Source organism: Manis pentadactyla, chromosome 16, assembly GCF_030020395.1.
Source record: "Manis pentadactyla isolate mManPen7 chromosome 16, mManPen7.hap1, whole genome shotgun sequence".
In the NCBI taxonomy this organism is placed as follows: Eukaryota; Metazoa; Chordata; class Mammalia; order Pholidota; family Manidae; genus Manis; species Manis pentadactyla.
Genome location: NC_080034.1, coordinates 4,323,794 through 4,341,840, shown reverse-complemented (window position 1 = coordinate 4,341,840; position 18,047 = coordinate 4,323,794). Strand labels below are relative to the sequence as shown.

Below are 18,047 nucleotides of genomic sequence, written 5' to 3'. Positions count from 1 at the left end.
TTCTATACTGCTTTTGAGATGAAGAAAACATAAAGGATACAGAAAGGCTTAAAGTAAAACAATGGAAAAAGATTATGAAACATTAAGCACAAGTCAGACAAAACTGTCATACTGATCAGGTACAGTATCCAGAAAAGAAAGAATAGCAGGATTTGGACAGATGGAAGAAAGAGGGAGAGTGTTACTCTCCCATCAGTCGGAGGAGGAGCTCTGATTAAATAAAATACACAGGTCTCTGCAGGTCAGAAGTTTAGGTTTGGTGGTAAAGGAAGTATAACACCATTAACCTATTTATACTACCCTAAGCCTAAGAGTGACATAGTAAAGGGAGAATTAAGTAAGATTAACCTTATAGTTACACAGCATGACCTGGAAGGGACTAGGGCAAAGAAACCTGAAGCAAGACAACTATTCTGGAGGTACTCTCAGTAATAAGGTAAGGCAAGGGCCTGGTGGTAGTAGCGGTAAAAGGGATGAACCTAGGACATATTTTAAGAGAAGACCTGCATCAATTTTCCTTCCTTAACAGCAAAAAAATGCACTACGCTTTATAAAATATAACTAAACTATTTTTGTTTTCCACCAGTATAACTGTGATTATGATAGTCGCCCATTAAATCAACATGTTTTACTAAACAATTAAATAAATAAACGTTTTAGTAAACAATTAAAAAAACCAATGAGCTCTTTAAGCCTACATTAGGCACAATAACATAAAATCCATAATTAGACATTATTATGACTTCTTCACTATAAGATTACTGACATAAGGAAAAAAATGATAGCTTTTTTCCTCTTTAAATGCTAATGTACGTAATACAAAATCCTCTGGTTTCACAGTAACTAAAAAACATTTTTATTTCAAAAGCTCTTTGCCAAGAGGATACCAACTTGGTAATAAGCTCACACAACTCACCAATGCTGGGTGGGCTACCATAGTTAACTGGCGACTCGGGTGGTCTTCCACAATGCATTGCAGCCAGAGCAGATCCTTTCCACACAACATGCTTGCAGCCTATTAAACATACATATTTTTATGGATACAAAGATAGAACACAAAGACAAAAAGTGAGAAAATGTCTAAGAATGTCTGAATCCTGTAAGAAATTTTTCATACTTTTATTTGTGCGTAGCAAGGACTGTCTTCCAGCTCCTAACAAAGTTTGTACTCCAGGAACGCTCTGTGGAATTTCTTGTTCAAGAAGAGGTCCTAGTCGATGACATATTTGCAGCAAATGATCAGGTGCTAAGTGTCTGTAATACTTCACCTATTGTGTGAAAGACATGTAAAATACGTGCTAAATAACGTGGTATTATTTTCAGTAGAAAATACTTTTAAAAGTATAGTAATTTTTCTGGCTGGTCAACGTTTCATTTTACTTGGGATAAAAGGTCACGTTTATTCTGTGAAACCACTTGACTCACAATAAAAACAGCTGCCTCAACCACAGTGTATTTCACTGGGAAGGAAAACTGCTGAAGAATTAATGTAACCTAAGTATAACAAGTTATAAATTAACCGATGCAAGCAAAGCAAATATTGGACAATGAGAAAACACAGCATTGTAACCTAAAATGGTATGTTTCAGTTTAACATTTTAATTTTCAAAAACTTCAAATAAAAAAATCATCCAACTATAAAATACAGGACATGACAACATTTGTATAATATGCTAAAGAGAATTGAAGGGAAAAAGCATACTATTTCATTACTTTATACTTAGGTTATCATGTTACAAAACATTTCTCACTATAGTACCTACATACTCTGGTTCTGCTCTCAAAGTATGTTCTGGGAATCCCTGGGGAGTTCCTCAGGTAAAAATTGTAACTACTACTCAGTCATCATTCTGTTTTCTCCTGAGTGTATAGTTTCCAGAGGCCACATGTGATGTCATAACAGACTGAATGAAAAAAAAAAAAAAGGATGAAAGAGTCTTCTATTGAGCCAGACATTAAACATTCCCAAACATGTAAATGCCACTCTTCTCAGAATTTTGTTTTGGAAAATAACTGTTATTAAAAAATGTTACTTATACTAACATGTAATGAGTTTTTTAATATTATTTAATACTTTAAATTGTTTTAATGTTTTAAATGGTAAATATGAATAGATTATAATCCACATAAACAAAGGAGCTGTAATAGTTCTTATTATGTAACAGGGGTTCTGAGGTGAAGAAGTTTGAGAAATACTACCCAAGGTCATGTAGCAATGTCAATTTCAGTGTGACTGTCTTCTAAGATGGATTCGGGGGAAGTGAGGGGTTAAAACATTTCATTCCACCTTACAGTATCTGTTACAGTCTAACTGCAGGACACGATGAATGGTTTTCTAAAAAGCTGGCTAATATCCTTCTAAGCTAAGCCAATTAGGAGGAACCTACCTTACTGTCCATCATAATACACCCCTGTTATGGAGAAGACATGGAGCCACACTGCCACACATGCTTCATTTAAAACCGTATAGACTCTGGCATATAGTAACTGGTCAGGAGCTACTGGAAGAATGGGCACTTCTGGAAAAGGGGGGGTCCCACATAAATACACATACTATGCTTCTGCTTTGGAGATACACAAAGCACAATGACATTATAACCTCTGAAAAATCCTGAGATAAATCTATTTAATTTTGTTTAATGCACAATTTCCTATTCTGGTTTAGCTTTTTTCCCTAATAATATCATCATCTTGACTCACACTTTTTCAAACACTAATATGATTAGCTAAACAGAAAAAGCATTTAGAAGAAAATATAGAATATACCAAAATATTAATTTTTAGAATTGTGTTTATACTTTTCTTTAATTTCCCTAAAATAATTTACTTAAAAATAAATTTAAAAGTGCAGCCTACCTATAGGGTCCCTTCCAGTTTTATACCTGTATGTGATCATTATTCTAATGGGACTTCTTTAAGTTGATCAAAATTCCTTTACATACTTTAATTTTGTGATGAGCCTATTTTAGGGTCTTCTTGTAAAAATAACATTTCAGGTAAGTGAACCTGAAAAATCCTTACTGCAGAATTTCAATAAAATACCATAAATCCACTTTTTCAAACTAAATCTTTCTTTGGTGATTAAGTATATTTCAATTTTTCTTATTAACTTTCATAAGATACTTTCAGTTCTTAAACTCTTCATGCTTTCTGGCTGTGAGACCTTCACAAGCTGATCCCTCCCCTGGGGATCTCTTGACTACCCACCTCCACACCACATTCTCCTTTATGTCTCAGTCTGCCTCCCTGCCTTCCATGATCTGTTACAACAACCCCTCTTGCCCTTCTTTTTGGACAGTCTGTTTGTGTTTCCACAGCACATTATATTCCTTTCCAAATGTTCCTGTAGCCCCCTCCCAGTACTTTGTGGTACTTATCCTAACACATTCATTTAAGTAATAGCTATCATCTTCTTCCCATAAAGAACACACATAACAGGCTCTATCACTCTTTTGGCCTGTTGGGGGATTCATGAGACCCCCGCACTGTACTAAAGTTGGCCATTTACTTGTCCTATCCTACATAAGATGACATGGGATTAGATCTTGTTTACCAGTCAACTCAGTATCTAATGCAGTACTTAAGTTAAATGCTTAATAAATTGTTAGATTAATGAACACATGAAAATATGCTAACTACTGACTGCTCCTCTTCTATCTAGCCATTAAGGTCCAGGGCCCCAAGGCCAGTTCTGGACCCTCTCTTCTCATTCTACACTCTACTCGCTCCTTGGCCAGTCGTTATGCCAACTATACCCAATTCTGTTTCTACAGCCTAGGCCTGCATATCAAACTCTCTTGAAAAATGTCTCTTTGGAGTTCCAAAGCCTCAATTCAATATACGTAAAAATGAACTCATGATCCTCAAGTCAACACCCCCTAAAAAACATTCCTTATGTTGGTGAACGGCAACACCATCTATCCTGCCTCAAACCAAGAAGTCACATTTTTCACACTGCCCATTCCTCCTTCCCACCTCATTCCCAATATCCTAGCAATCACAAAGCCCAAGTGGTTTTTCCTTCTTATTCTAAAAGCCATCTGCCTCTATCTCCAAAATTAACTGCCCAAGTTCAAATCATCTTTTGCAATAAACTCCCATCTTTCCCACATCTACTCATGCCTTCTACCTCACTCAAATCTACTTGCAATTAGAACGCTCTTTCAAAACATACCTGGTAAGTCAACCCGCACTTAACACACCAGAGACTTTTGCTCCTGGGAAATCCAAATCTTTAACATGATCTACAGACCCTGAAATGGAGTGCTTCAGGAGGCAAATTCCAGCCCCCACTTGCCACATTTAGATACACTGGCCTTCTTTTGGGCTGTACTTGGTTTCTCTCCTGTGAGGCTTTTCCCTAGGGGCTGCACTCTCTGCATGGCCCCTCTGCCCAGACAACTCTCCTATGTGCTGAAGATCTTCCCGCTAATGTGACCTCCTTTGTTTTTCTTGACCTATTCAGTTTAATTGTGTTACCTTGGTTGCAAGTCTCAGTGACTTTTCCTTAACTCGAGTACCAGTTTATGATTATACATTTAAAAGTGTAATGTTTTCATGCTTTTCTTCTCAACTGCACCATAAACTACAAGAGAACAGAGACTACATCTCTTTTTGTTCCCAACTGCATCACCCACACACACACCAAATACATATTTTTAAAATAAATGAAAATTGCATTTTGCTGCTTTTTCTAAACACTATTTTTCATGAATATTAATCCATGTCACTATGGTCAATATTTAAAATGTAAAAACAAAACCAAATTTTTAAAAATTACAATAGCTCCCTACAGAGCTTTATGATTTTTAATTTTCAAATTAGTAAAAACTCTCTTTAATATCAACTTATGCTTTTTCATTTGAATTTTTATTTATACTAGCAAACAATTAAAAAGAAAACCTGAAATACGATTGTAATAAATTCCCTTAGAAATGTATTTGGAGTCTCAGTAATTGTACACTATTATTTGGGAAAAACAAAAGGAAACAAACAGCCTCAAGCCCCATGACTACTGCTTTCAAACTCTTAAGACATTCAGTACATAAAAAGCATGAACAAATTATAAAGTTAAGTGTGATAAAATATTAAGAACATTAAAACAACCAACACATAGTGGCTGCACACTAAATGCCTATGGCAAGTGTGATAACTTTTACATACAAAAGTTCAGTTAATTATTTTAAAAACCCTAAGAGGTATGTACTATTACTACCCTCAATAAAGAAATGATGGTACAGGAAGATAAGACAAGCTTCCCAAGGTCACACACACTTAGTGGGCAGCAGAGACGAGAGTTGGACCAAGACAGTCTGACTCCACAGCCACATTCACAATCAAGTACCTGGTGCCTCAAATACATATACATGTATACACACACACACACACACACACCTCATTATGCAAGCAAGCTATAAAACAGACATTTGTACAGTTTCAACAGACATTGAACTGAGTCAGATCATTACTAAGTAAACTAGTACAAAAGCATAAATTACTATAGGTAAATGGAACATTTAAAAATCAAAGGATAAAAGTAGAAGATAAAACTACAAGGATATAGCAACAACCCTAAAATACTCTCTCCCAAAATGACTAAAGGCCATCAGTGTGATAACCCTACTTTTCTCAATATTTGAGATTAAAATTTTAAATTCCTCAAGTTAGAAGGTATAAACAGATTACACAACTAAAGGGTTAATGCTATAAAACTTACTATTACTAATAAAAAAGTAATTTAAAAATGCACATGTATCAGTAGGGATCTACTTTTTAAAACCCATGTTCCTTGTCATAAACATCTCCTCCCTAAGATGCAAGAGATTGATTTACAGATGCAAACCCTGATGCTGCCCCACTGAGATGAGAGGGCTAGTCAGAGTTTTTGCAAACTTCTTATATCCCCACCCCCACCTCCAATCCCAATTGATAATCACTTGATGTGGTAACAAAAATCTTTGGTTAACTATCCAGAATAAGTGGTTAAAACCTGAATTAAATAAGGTATCCTTTTTGTAAATATGTTACCAGAACTTATTTACAAAATATGAACAAAGGTCAGCAAACATTTTTCTGCAAAGGTTCAGATGGTAAATATTTTAGACTTTGGGGGCAACAATCTCTGTCCCATATATATATATTTTTTTACCAACTCTTTAAACTTAGTAACTTGAGCTCAGGGGCCTTGCAAAACAAATCCCTAGCAAAATTCACCCACACAGCCATAGTTTACACCCCCCCACCCCCTGCTCTAAGGAATGATCTTTGGTTCTAGCAACATTTCCAGCAGTAGAGGTAACAGAATTCTCTGAAACAGAGGCAACTCTGCTCATGCCTTGTCCATCCTGAACCAAATTATAAACCTTTCTCAGATTGTATATAGAAAATATTTCTAGAATTATCCATCATTTGAACAACAGAACTGTCTTCTGAATATGTAAATTGTAGCAAGGAAGGACTAAGAAAAGAAACTGAGTTCTTCACATCGTTTATATACCTTAGCTAAACCAGCCTGCTTCTGCCTGCGATGCTACTTACAGCCATCTCTCCAGCCAATAAAATATGCATTCGCTGTTGTAAGGTAGTTAAAAGTGTTACCAATGGGAAGAGAATATAAGGAAACTAGAAGCCACAAGCAGTCCACAAGACATATTGTTTGTTAGAACTTCTCCATTCAATTTTTAAAGGAAAAGTCTATAGCTTGATTAAGAGTTCTTAAGCTAAATAGCCTAGGTTTAAACTTGGCGAGCATGGGGAAAACATTTCCTGAAAGTCTCAGGACTGCAGCAGCCACCACCTTGGGAGATAGTCACATACCTGACATAAAAGTTGGCTGTCACTCATTAGACTCAGACACTGAGAAGTGACCAGTGGTCACCATGGGGGAGAGGGGTGAGGGAGGTAAAGGGGCAAAAAGATTCTCAATCTAATACAAGTTGGTCATGGGGATAGTGGTACAGCATGGAGAATATAGTCAATGATTCTGTAACATCTTCCTACGTTGATAGTAACTGCGCTGTGGGGGTGAGGATTTAATAATGAGGGCAACTGCTGAACCAGTCTTGTACATCTGAACCCAATATAAGGTTGTATATCAACTATATTTCAATTTTAAAAATTGGCTGTTATTTTAATTACACTCCACATTACAGCTGACCCTTGAACAACATGGGGTGAGCTGTGCAGTGTCCACTTAGACATAGATTTTTTTCAATAAACATATTGGAAAAGTTTTTGGAGATCTGCAACAATTTTTTTTTGTTTTCATAGTTTTTTGTTGTTGTTGTTAACATTAATCTACAATTACATGAGGAACATTATGTTTACTAGGTTCCCCCTTCACCAATTCCCCCCCAAACCCCTTCACAGTCACTGTCCATCAGCGTAGTAAGATGCTATAGAACCATTACTTGTCTTCTCTGTGTTGCACAGCCCTCCCCGTGCCTCCCCCCACATTATACATGCTAATCGTAATGCCCCCTTTCTTCCCCCCTCCACCCTTATCCCTCCCTTCCCACCCATCCTCCCCAGTCCCTTTCCCTTTGGTAAGTGTCAGTCCATTCTTGGGTTCTATGATTCTGCTGCTGTTTTGTTCCTTCAGTTTTTTCTTTGTTCTTATACTCCTCAGATGAGTGAAATCATTTGGTACTTGTCTTTCTCTGCCTGGCTTATTTCACTGAGCATAATACCCTCTAGCTCCATCCATGTTGTTGCAAATGGTAGGATTTGTTTTCTTCTTATGGCTGAATAATATTCCGTTGTGTGTATGTACCACATCTTGTTTATCCATTCATCTACTGATGGACACTTAGGTTGCTTCCATTTCTTGGCTATTGTAAACAGTGCTGCGATAAACATAGGGGTGCATCTGTCTTTTTCAAACTGGGCTGCTGTATTCTTAGGGTAAATTCCTAGAAGTGGAATTCCTGGGTCAAACGGTAAGATCTGCAACAATTTGATAAAAGATTTTCTTTCCTCTAGCTTACTTTATTGTAAAAAAAGCACTACATAATCCATACAATATACAATATGTGTTGACAACCTATGTCACCAGTAAGGCTTCCAGTCAACAGAAAGCTTGATTAGTATTAAGTTTTGGAGGAGTCAAGTTATATGCAGGTTTTAACTGTGGTGGGATTTTAACCCCCAGCCCCTGCATCGTTCAAGAGTCAACTGTATGTACATGGTGGTGAAAGAAACTGTCCTAGACCTAAACAGGAAAAAAAGTTTGGGTATCTTTTTAAGGACATTTTCAAAATAAGGTTCGATTAAAATAAATTCATTCCAACTACTTGATTTACCTGTGAGACCTAGAAATGCCAGTCCTTCCTCTAGCATATAATTAAGTCCCTATGAAAATAAGATCTGCCTAATGTTTAGCATTAGTATGACCTATTTGATGAGGCTCTTTACTTCATACCTATGTCCTGAACACTTGACTGATTCTAAGTCAGTTTTTCAGATATTCTTACATCTGTTTTCTCACAATTTTTTCAGATCTGAAAGGCTAGTTGCTTGTGCTCTCCACTATTCTGAAAGTCAGCTCAATGGAATATAGTTCTTATTTTTATGATTGTAGCATATAAACAAAATCATACTTTTAAAAAAAGCATATCTGCTATTGAATCATTCTATAAGGTTATTAAAACTCAGCCACTAAAATTGTCAAAACTTCTAAACGTGTAAGTCTGTTACTATTATAATAAAGTGCAGGTTAAATTACATCTACAATCTTTAAAGCAAGTTTATATTTTCTTTTTAACTTTAGTAGCTTCTCCACATCAAAAATATATGAAATACTTTGTGCCAAGTAATCTCAAGTTTATCTTCACAAGCAAACAAACTTAAGTATTTTCCCCATCTCACAGGTAAAGAAAACTGAAGTCCAAAGGTTACAGAGTTTGTCCAAAGTCACACATTTAGCAAGTAGGAGAAACAGTAGTCAAATCCAGGCCTCCTGATTCCAACTTTACTATTATTTTTATTACATCAGTTTCCTTCTCAAAACTTTAGTTCCCTGCCATTGTCACACAAATTTTGTGATTAGAAACTTAATAGAACCCATTCAACCAATTTCAAGGCAACTTCTCAGGACTCTTACATGCCTATGATTCCTTTGTAATTAGAAGTATAATAAAATTAGTATAAACTCTCATTGTCAAAATTAACCTTCATGGTTTATTTACTCTTAATTAACTGTGAATAAACATACTTGAAAGACTATCTTATATTAACAATTTAGTCAACCACCTAAGAATTCATTTAGATAATAAATTCAGTTAGTATTATTCAATACAATTATCAATACAAATTTGTCATTTAAAGAAAATGCAGTGCTGCTCTTCCAAATTTTATTCATCACAATCTGAGCACATTTTGCTAAAAAAAAAGTCTTTTCCAGAATTCAGGTTTCCACAAACCACACAAGATGTCTATAAAAATTTTAAATGTAACAAAATGACAAAATTTAACATTTTAAAATAACAGATTTTGAAGTTTTGTTTTTAAATCAAGTCATATTTGTTAAGCAAAATTTGTGCAATAAGAAACCCTCTTTAAAACATGTATTTAAAATTCAAATCTATGATTGTTGAAAAAGTTATTGTCTATTACAGATGGAAAATTCTTAAACTGTTTATTAAAATGCCAGTGTAGATAATCTTAAGAGAATGCCCAGTTTCATTTTTAGTAATGTTTCAGTTTGAAACTCTACACTCAAAATAACGGACATCACATATACAATGGCAGAAAGCTGTTGCAAAAAAGTTGCCTAGAATTTAGTATTTTCACACACAGAAACTAAACCAGAGTTAAATCACACAAGGTAGTATTACAACCTCTGCCAAGACAGGCTACATGCCTGTTCGGTGATAGAAACCAAATGGGCCGTGCCACCATGACCATAGGCCACCTGGAGTCCAGAATGCATGGCTTCCTTACCTGCTTGCTTTGCAGCAGCCTGCCATCATCCACTCTGCCATCAATAACCTAAAGCCCTACACCACAGATTTCATTCCCCTTAAAGCTTTACCTTAAGCAGAAGCTGAATCAGTCCATGTTGCTACCTAAAGCTTCTTAGTATTAAAAACTTACCACCCAACTATTCTTTTCCTTTGTGTGATTCCTGAACTCTAACAAGGCTGCTTGTGTGTAACGCAAGCCAGGAAAGGCAGCGCCGCTTCACCCTGACGACTACACTGCCTTCTTCACAGGGACCAGAAGTTCTCACACTTACATAGTTCACTATTCACTATCATAATTTTTTACTTTTTAGTACCCTAAATCCTTGAATTCCATAAAGAGAAAAAGTACTTTTTGCTCCAATCTGCTATAAAAGCATTTCCCCCAATACACTTCTCTATATTCCACTGCCCAAAAACATATTTACAAATTCCAAAATAATGTACTAGTTTTCACGAAATATTCAATTTCACCAAACATGACTTCTCACAAACAAAATAACAGGAACTGATAATCTTTACACTATTTTTTACTAAAATTTTAAATTTGGTTCCTATTATATAATAGCTTTATCATTTTTAGATACAATTACAAAAGCAGCTTAAATATCCTAAAAAATAGATGGTTTTAAGAAAAAACTTTTCTAATATATTCATTGTAATGTCTCACTTTCCCAAAGTCAATTAAAAATACATAAAAATAGGAAGCTATCCTAACCAGATGTGCTTAGTACTTAGTTAACTGATGTCCACCTTGGTTAGCAGTACAGGTATTTTTCTACCAATTCTGAAACATATGAGGAAACTACTAGTAGGAACAAAACTAATGAATTATTTGTCCAGACTAAGTTGTGCGGGGTAAATTTTATTTGCTACAATTCTGTAGTGGTTCCCCACAAAATTTGGGAAAAAGAAGAATGGCTGCAATAGGGGAGGAAAAGAAGTTCTAGATCAAAGAAGCAAAAACTTGTGGTCTTTCAAAAAAAGAAATTGAGTGGATTAAAAAATTGACATTCATAGGATTTATTTCTAATGTTCACTGAAGGGTTCATTTTTAAAGTCTTTACTAAACTGTTTAAAACATGTATCTTTAAGCCAGATTGACAAAAACAAGGCAAAACATCTCCTCTGACAATTTCCAAGGATATGAACTATTGTGATAGTTTAAGTTAACACAAATCTCTGTACAGATGGAGCCAGGTGCAAGGGCCACATAGTTTACTGTTCCACAAAAAGTCAGTTAGAATCACTATACAAACCAGCAAAAATTTTCTAGACTTGTACCCACAATGCTTTAAAAATTTCCTATTTTTGGTATTTACTATGCTTTTTTCTTTATATGCTAGGCTTAATTCTTTCATATTCTACAAATTATACTAATAATATCTTAAGTTTTGAAGTGACCTTTTTTACACTGCAACTGCTATGTTCACAAAGTTTTGCATACTTGTTTTAGAAATAAAAATTTTTTTCTAAAACTTTAATATATTATAAAAACTACAATTGTGAATACTTTAGTACCACTAATAAAGTTCTGATAATAGCAAACACAAACCGTTACTTGAGTTGTGCCAGTCAGTCATCACTCACAGAATCTTATAAAGAGCAAGCTATTAATTAGTCCATCTTACAGACTGGAAAACAGACTCCTCCAGTATCATTCTGCCTCATGGTAATCAGATAAAATCAGATAAAATGTGATTGGGAGGAGATAATCTAATTCCCCCTTATGTTCATGCCACTTTACAATTATTCAAGAGTATTAAGAATTTAACAGGTACATACTTAAAATTTTTTGTAAAAGCCTCAAACTTTTAAAAGTATGAGTATATGTACCAAGAGAATAACTGCACTGTAAGAAAGAAGTTTGTACACTTCAGCCCTTCAGCAGCATGTACTACTGTTCACTTCACATATAACATTTTATTCATTATGATTGAGATACTTAAGTCCTGTTTTAGAGACTATCACACAAAGCTTACTATTTCAGTGATACTCTACTAAAAAAGGAAACAGTTACTATACACATATTTACTTCATTATATGTCACCACCCCCACCCCCCAAAAAAAACTCTACTGGTTAAGTTTTTTAGTACTGTACTATCTTCAATATACTATGAGAATCTCTGGCACAAAAACATAAAATTTATTATCTATTTCTTTCCTAAAACTTGTCTCCAAGGTTTTATATCTTAAATTTCACATTAACCAGCATACTCTAAATAAATGCATACTTAAGATATATACTTGAGTAAACCCTATTCGTGGTTTCTCTTCACCTCTGAATTTAAGACCACCAATAATTTATGAAAACTAGTATGTAAACCATGATGGAAAACATACTAATTATAAAATGGTAGTCTACATTGTGGTTTTGTGTCTCAAAAATCTTCATCTTTGTAAGGAGAAATGATAAAACTACCTAAGAATGGCACTATGAAAAGCATTTATACTATTTTCTAATCTGCAAGATTTCTGTAATCTACTTTTCTGTGTTTTGGATAATCGAATTCCAAAATCAAAGAATTAACCTTAGAGACTACTGGAGCTCCATAGAAATTCCATGATTTGCTCACCATAACCTGCAGGCCAACAGTTGGCAGAGCTAAAATCACAAGCTGTAAGTCCTGACTCCCAGTCCTTTCACTTAAATTGAAAGATTTCTAGTAAAGTGGCTCATTTTGAGAAAAACAAATACCACTACAAAAAAATTAAGTAAGAGTTATATCATTTTAACAGATTAGCAAAACATGAATACAGTTTTGGGGAAAAAAAAAAAGCCTTATAACCAAGAAATGTAATCAGAGTCCTTAATCTGGTAAAAATGCTCAAAAATCCTGCCCCAAAATCTCAAAAATATGCGATCATCACTAATTAAGGTGACAACTAGGAAGTCAAACTTAATAAGCAACTTATTTCTCTATTCAAATTAATTAGTAAAGAAATGATAAACATTTCTCTTCATCCAAAAATGAGTTTTTACTATGTTAAGTTTGCCACCTACACATGGCTCCATTTAAAAAAAATAAGAATTCCTATAAACACTTAAAATATCCCTTTTTGCTTTAAAATCAACCTGTTTTGAAAATACAAAATCTGATTAAACATATACCATAGAGCCAAAAAACCCTTTCACTTCCTATCAAATTCCATTCACTGGTAAAAAATGTTTTAAATCATATGGTACATGGTAATAATCACAATCATGTTTACCCCATCTTTACCAATCACATTTGAAACAAATGCATCAATTTCACTTTTTTTTAATCTGTACTTTTACAGTATAGCACAGAGAAGACAAGCAGTGACTCTATAGCATCTTACTATGCTGATAGACAGTGACTGCAGTGGGGTGTGGCGGGGGGGCTTGATAATATGAGTGAATGAAGTAACCACAATGTTGCTCAAGTGAAACCTGAGCATAAGACTGTATATCAATGATACCTTAATTTAAAAAAAAATCTGTGCTTTCAAAACTGCTCTAAAACTCTTGGTCAAAACTCAATCACTGAAATTTTTTCTGCAGGCTGATTATTCTTATCTATGCCTATTTTTAAACTCACAAAGACAAATACATAGTATTTTATATATTATATACACATGCTATATAGCCGTATATTGAGGGCTTTTTTTTAGAGATTTCAATCTGACAAATGAATTCTTCCATGTAAAATACCACTCAATTGATCAGTTCTTGTGCAGCAACAAATATCCAGGTACATACAGGTAGACACTACAGAAACTACCACCAACAGCTGCTATTTTGGTTTCACTCACCAATGTCTTATTAAATTAAGACAATAGAGAATACTGTACACGAGATTTTACATGTGCTCACCTCAACAAAATTTAAAGATACTATTAAACAAAAACGTGCTCAGATATCTGGTGTTCCGAAATGTTTTTAAAGCCAACTAAATCTCAATAAAGCAGACAAATGTTAGAACAGATACCCATATACCTAGACATACAATTTGACGGATAGGAAAACACCTCAAATGGTGCAATGCATTCAGTAGACAGAGTGAGCAATATGCTGAATGAATAAAACAAGAAAATGAGCCAGAGAACTCTGAATTCTAATGAGAATTCTTAACTGTCTCCTGTGTATGCCAGCATGACTGTTCTCATAAAAAGGTAAAAACACTCCAAGCAAGAAAAACAACGTTCATGCAAAATAGGAGGATTCTGATACATGTATGCACACTGATTAAGACCACGTATTATGTTCTAAGTTCCAATATACTAGGAATATAAATTTATTTTATTAATATTTAAGAAATCTTTAAAAAAATTAGGTATCAACACAGGTACCCTTGCTTTTACCGGAGAAAAAATGATACTCCTTCAAGTATTAGATATTCCCATAATTTGGCCAGGTATCACTAGCCGCTTCATTTTGAAAATGTAACATTACCAACAATCTCCAAGCTAAAAAAAAAAAAAAAAACAGCAATCTTCAGGACTTAGGGTTATGGCTTTTTACAAGATGCAAAGATGAGTTTTGTAAAGTCTGCCCAATTCTTAAAAACTGAGTATTATAATCTTTATGACAATCTTTCTCAAAACACACAAAAAAACTAAGATTTTGTCAAGTATTTAAGACCTAAAAATTAAATATTGCAGTTACTGAATCCTGTAGTTTGCTCTAAAGTCCATTCATTCTACCCATTAGCGACTGAAACCAGCCCTAACAGCTACCGAAAGCAGTGTGGAAACCAACGCAGCCTTCCACCCATCGACTAAACCTAGCACGTCGCTTATTTCGGCAGCTGTGAGCCCAGAACAATTGAGCCCAACTCCGAAGAGGAGAGACGCAGAGCTGCCTGCAACACCCGGTGAAACAAAGCCCCCAGATCGCGCCGTGCCCCCGACCCCGCCAGCTCGCCGGCCGAGCCCGGGAATGACCCTGGGCGGTCGGAGGCGGCCCGCGGCAGCCGGCAGCTCCCAGGCGGACACGCTCCGACTCGGCGACAGGCCGCCCTCGCAGCCCGGCACTGGGCCCGACAGGCCGCAAGGGGCGGCGGGGTTCTCCGGGCCGCCCGCCCGACACCCGACTCAGACCCCAAGTTCCACTCTCCAGGTCAGCCGGGACGCGGTAACAGTCAGAGCTCGCCGGGCCTCCAGGAGCGGCTGCGACCGAGCCAGGGCGCCACGCGACGACCCACACGCCCGGGAAGCTCGGCCGCGACCGGGCCCCACGCCGGAGGCCGCTATTGTGCGGCGGGGGCCGGGCCGGGGCGCGGGCCGGGCGCGCCCCCGCCGCCCGCGCCCCGCCGCGCGCGCCCCCGCCGCCCGGGCGCGCGCCGCCCCTCCTCCGCGGCCTGGCCTGCAGCGCTCGTGACGTATCTTTATTTCTAGCACATTAACAAAACATCGCCGATAAACCGTCGGCGGCCCCGGCCCAGGGACCCCCACCACGGCGCCCGCGGCCCCGCGCCGGCCCCCCGACCCTCCCCGCGGCCGCCGAAGCTTTCACGTTCTGGGGCCGAGTTTTTGTCTCTGTAAAAAATTGCGGGAAATTCAATTTTTATCCGACTCGGGGAAAAGTTTCTTTGCTCCGCGACGCGAACGCCTCACCAGATTCTGGTAGGTGCGGGGATGCTCCTTCCCGGTCCAGTCGGTGCGGCGCGGCAGCAGCTGCGGGGAGAGGACGCCGTGAGCCCGGCCCGGCGCCGCCCGCCCGCCCCGCGCCCCGCGCCCCGCGCCCCGGCGGGACCCCGGCCCCGCGCCCGGCCCCGCGCCCCGGCGGCGGCGATGGCGCGGCGGCCCAGGGACGGCCGCGCCGCGGCGGGACGCGCCGGGCCGCCGCCGCCCTCACCTCCTTCTCGGCCACCTCGCGGATCAGCACCTGCAACAACAAAGCGGGGAGCGCTGAGCCCCGCGCGGCCGCGGCCCCAGCCCGCCCTCCCGCGCCCGCCGCCCGCCGCCCGCCGCCCGGCCCCCGCCGCCGTACCTGCGCTGCCTGCTGACAAGGCCCGTCCTCCAGGAACCGGGCGATGAGGAAGTAGAGCTCTGCGCGGGAGAGAGGGGCGGGAGACACCGGGCTCAGCGGCGGGCGCGGGGCCGCGGGCGGATCTCCGGTGCGGCGGCCCCGGCGCCCCGACTTACCCGATCGCAGCTCCGAGAGGCCTTTCCTCTCGCAGGACATGCTTGCGGGTCACTTGAGGGCCGCCGGCGGGTCGCCCCGCCGCCGAGGGGAAGGGGGACGGGGCCGCCGCCTGCCCGGGAGCTGTCACCGTGCTCACGAGCCGAGCCTCGGTTCCACCATTCAAGCAACGGCGGCGGAGGCGGAGGCGGCGGAGGAGGAAACAACAACTCCACAGCGACCACCGCCGAGCCGATCCCTCCGCCGCAGAAAGGAGTCCGCCGCCTCGGCGGCCCGGGCCCGCCCGCGGCCCCACTCCCCGGCGCAGTAAGGCGCCCCTGCCCCAGCGGCGGGACCCCCGCGCCCTCTGCCCCCGGCTGAGGCGGGTTTATTTATTTATTTCCGGTCGGAGACGATGTCGGAGCCTGGACCGCCGGTTGGCTGAAGGCTCTTCTCTGAGGAGGCCGCTCGCTCACCGCTCGCGGGAGGCGGACGGCGTCGCGGAAGGATCCGACGCACACGGGCCGCAGCGCGCGCTCGTCCGCGGCGCTGGCTGCGCTGCGATGGAAGTTAGTTTCTGTGTGGAGACGTTAGGGAACAAACGAGGCCGGGCTGCCCGAACGGGGAGGCCGGGCTGAGGCTCGGGCTCGCGCGCGCACGCGCAGGTGCGTGCACGCGCCGGGAGCCGGGCGGAGCGGCGGGGCCTGGCTCGGCCGCCGGGTGTGCGCGCCGCGCGGCCTTGTGTGCGACCCGGGCAGCGCCGCTGACTCGGTGGTGGCCGGAGGGCTTGGAGCCCGTGGTTCCCGGCGCCGGCCTCGCGCGCCTTTACGGCGCTCATTGTGCCACCGAGCGCAGCCCGTAGCAGTGCTCGGGTCCCACTTCCCGGTGCGGAGGTTGCGGTGTCCGTGAGGACGCGGGCTCCTCGAGGCTGCCTGCGTTCCCGAGGACCTGAGCGGAGGCGAGACGCCCATGCAGTCAGACTGCTCCGCGGCCCCAGGGTGGAGCGGAGGCGCCCCGGGGGCGCTACGAGAGGGCGCTCCGGCCGCTCGGGGTCAGGGCCGGGCGACAGGCGTCCGCGGGCCCCGCCGAGCCGACGGATGCCTTCCGACGGGGGGGGTAAACCACCCCGTTTGCGGTGACCGCGGGGAGACTTCTCAAAAACGACGAAAAGAGAAAATGGCCCTCGGGAAACTCGCATGAAATTAGCGGCGTGGGTGCTACAGTCCAGCCCGCATTTTGCTGCGGGCCCGGGTCCTTGTTTTTAGAAAACGACCGAGAAAAGTGGTGGAAACTATGGGAACGCCGTTTGTTAGGAGCCGGGGCGGCGAGCGGCGCGCCTCCCCAGACGACGTTAGCGCCCCGCAGGGAGGCTCCGGAGGGGGACCGTTTGAAGCTCGCGTGTAAGGGGCGTCGGGACAGCCGTCCTTTGTTAGCATCGAGCAAAAGGTCATCGTTAAAATTTATGGACAAACAAGCACATGTCACGGACCCAGTCCCCAGGGCGTCGCGATTAGGGGTTAGGACCAGCGCGCCCCGCAGGCCTGCGCGGCCGCTCGGAATCAGCCCGTCCTGCAGACGCTGGAGCCGCTGCGTTCGTGAGCACGTCGGTTCTCTAACGCACTGTAGGTAAACAGCTTGCTTCTTCTCAGGATTAGGTCTGGAAAGACGGAGTTATTCCAGTTATGTTTATTTCTATGGTGCTATTTTTATCTTAACTTTTTATAGTGTTCTTCAAACGTGATATTTTACATTATCATGTTTCTCAAATAAGCAGATCTTAGAAACTAAAAAGTATACGTAGAATCCCGTGGTTTTGAAATGTTTGTATTCGTCTGATTCTTACTGATGGACCCTTTAAATGGAAAATAAACCAAACTATGACATGGAATATAAAATTCCTCTGGGTAAAGTTTTCCATGTATGTCTTGTGAGTGTTACATAAACATGAAAAGCTACTATAATTATCTAGTGTACTTTTCATTTAGAAGCCACAAAAACT

The 18,047-nt window shown here is 40.8% G+C and overlaps 1 protein-coding gene across 3 annotated transcripts in view; it reads right to left on the bottom strand.

The window, feature by feature from the left end:
• Positions 1-16,251, bottom strand: part of PHIP (pleckstrin homology domain interacting protein) — a 132,244-nt gene extending 115,993 nt beyond the window's left edge. For 2 of the 3 annotated variants that reach the window (XM_036886307.2, XM_036886311.2), the window contains exons 1-6: positions 16,072-16,251; positions 15,917-15,975; positions 15,782-15,811; positions 15,541-15,600; positions 1,118-1,268; positions 917-1,015 (exon numbers count right to left, since the gene is read on the bottom strand). In XM_036886307.2, the coding sequence (XP_036742202.1) occupies positions 917-1,015; positions 1,118-1,268; positions 15,541-15,600; positions 15,782-15,811; positions 15,917-15,975; positions 16,072-16,111 (439 nt within the window). In that variant the 5' untranslated portion in view covers positions 16,112-16,251. Of the gene's footprint in view, positions 1-916; positions 1,016-1,117; positions 1,269-1,763; positions 5,335-15,540; positions 15,601-15,781; positions 15,812-15,916; positions 15,976-16,071 lie in introns of those variants that run through there. The other variant, XM_036886321.2, reaches the window with a different exon arrangement.
• Positions 16,252-18,047: the final 1,796 nt, after the last annotated feature.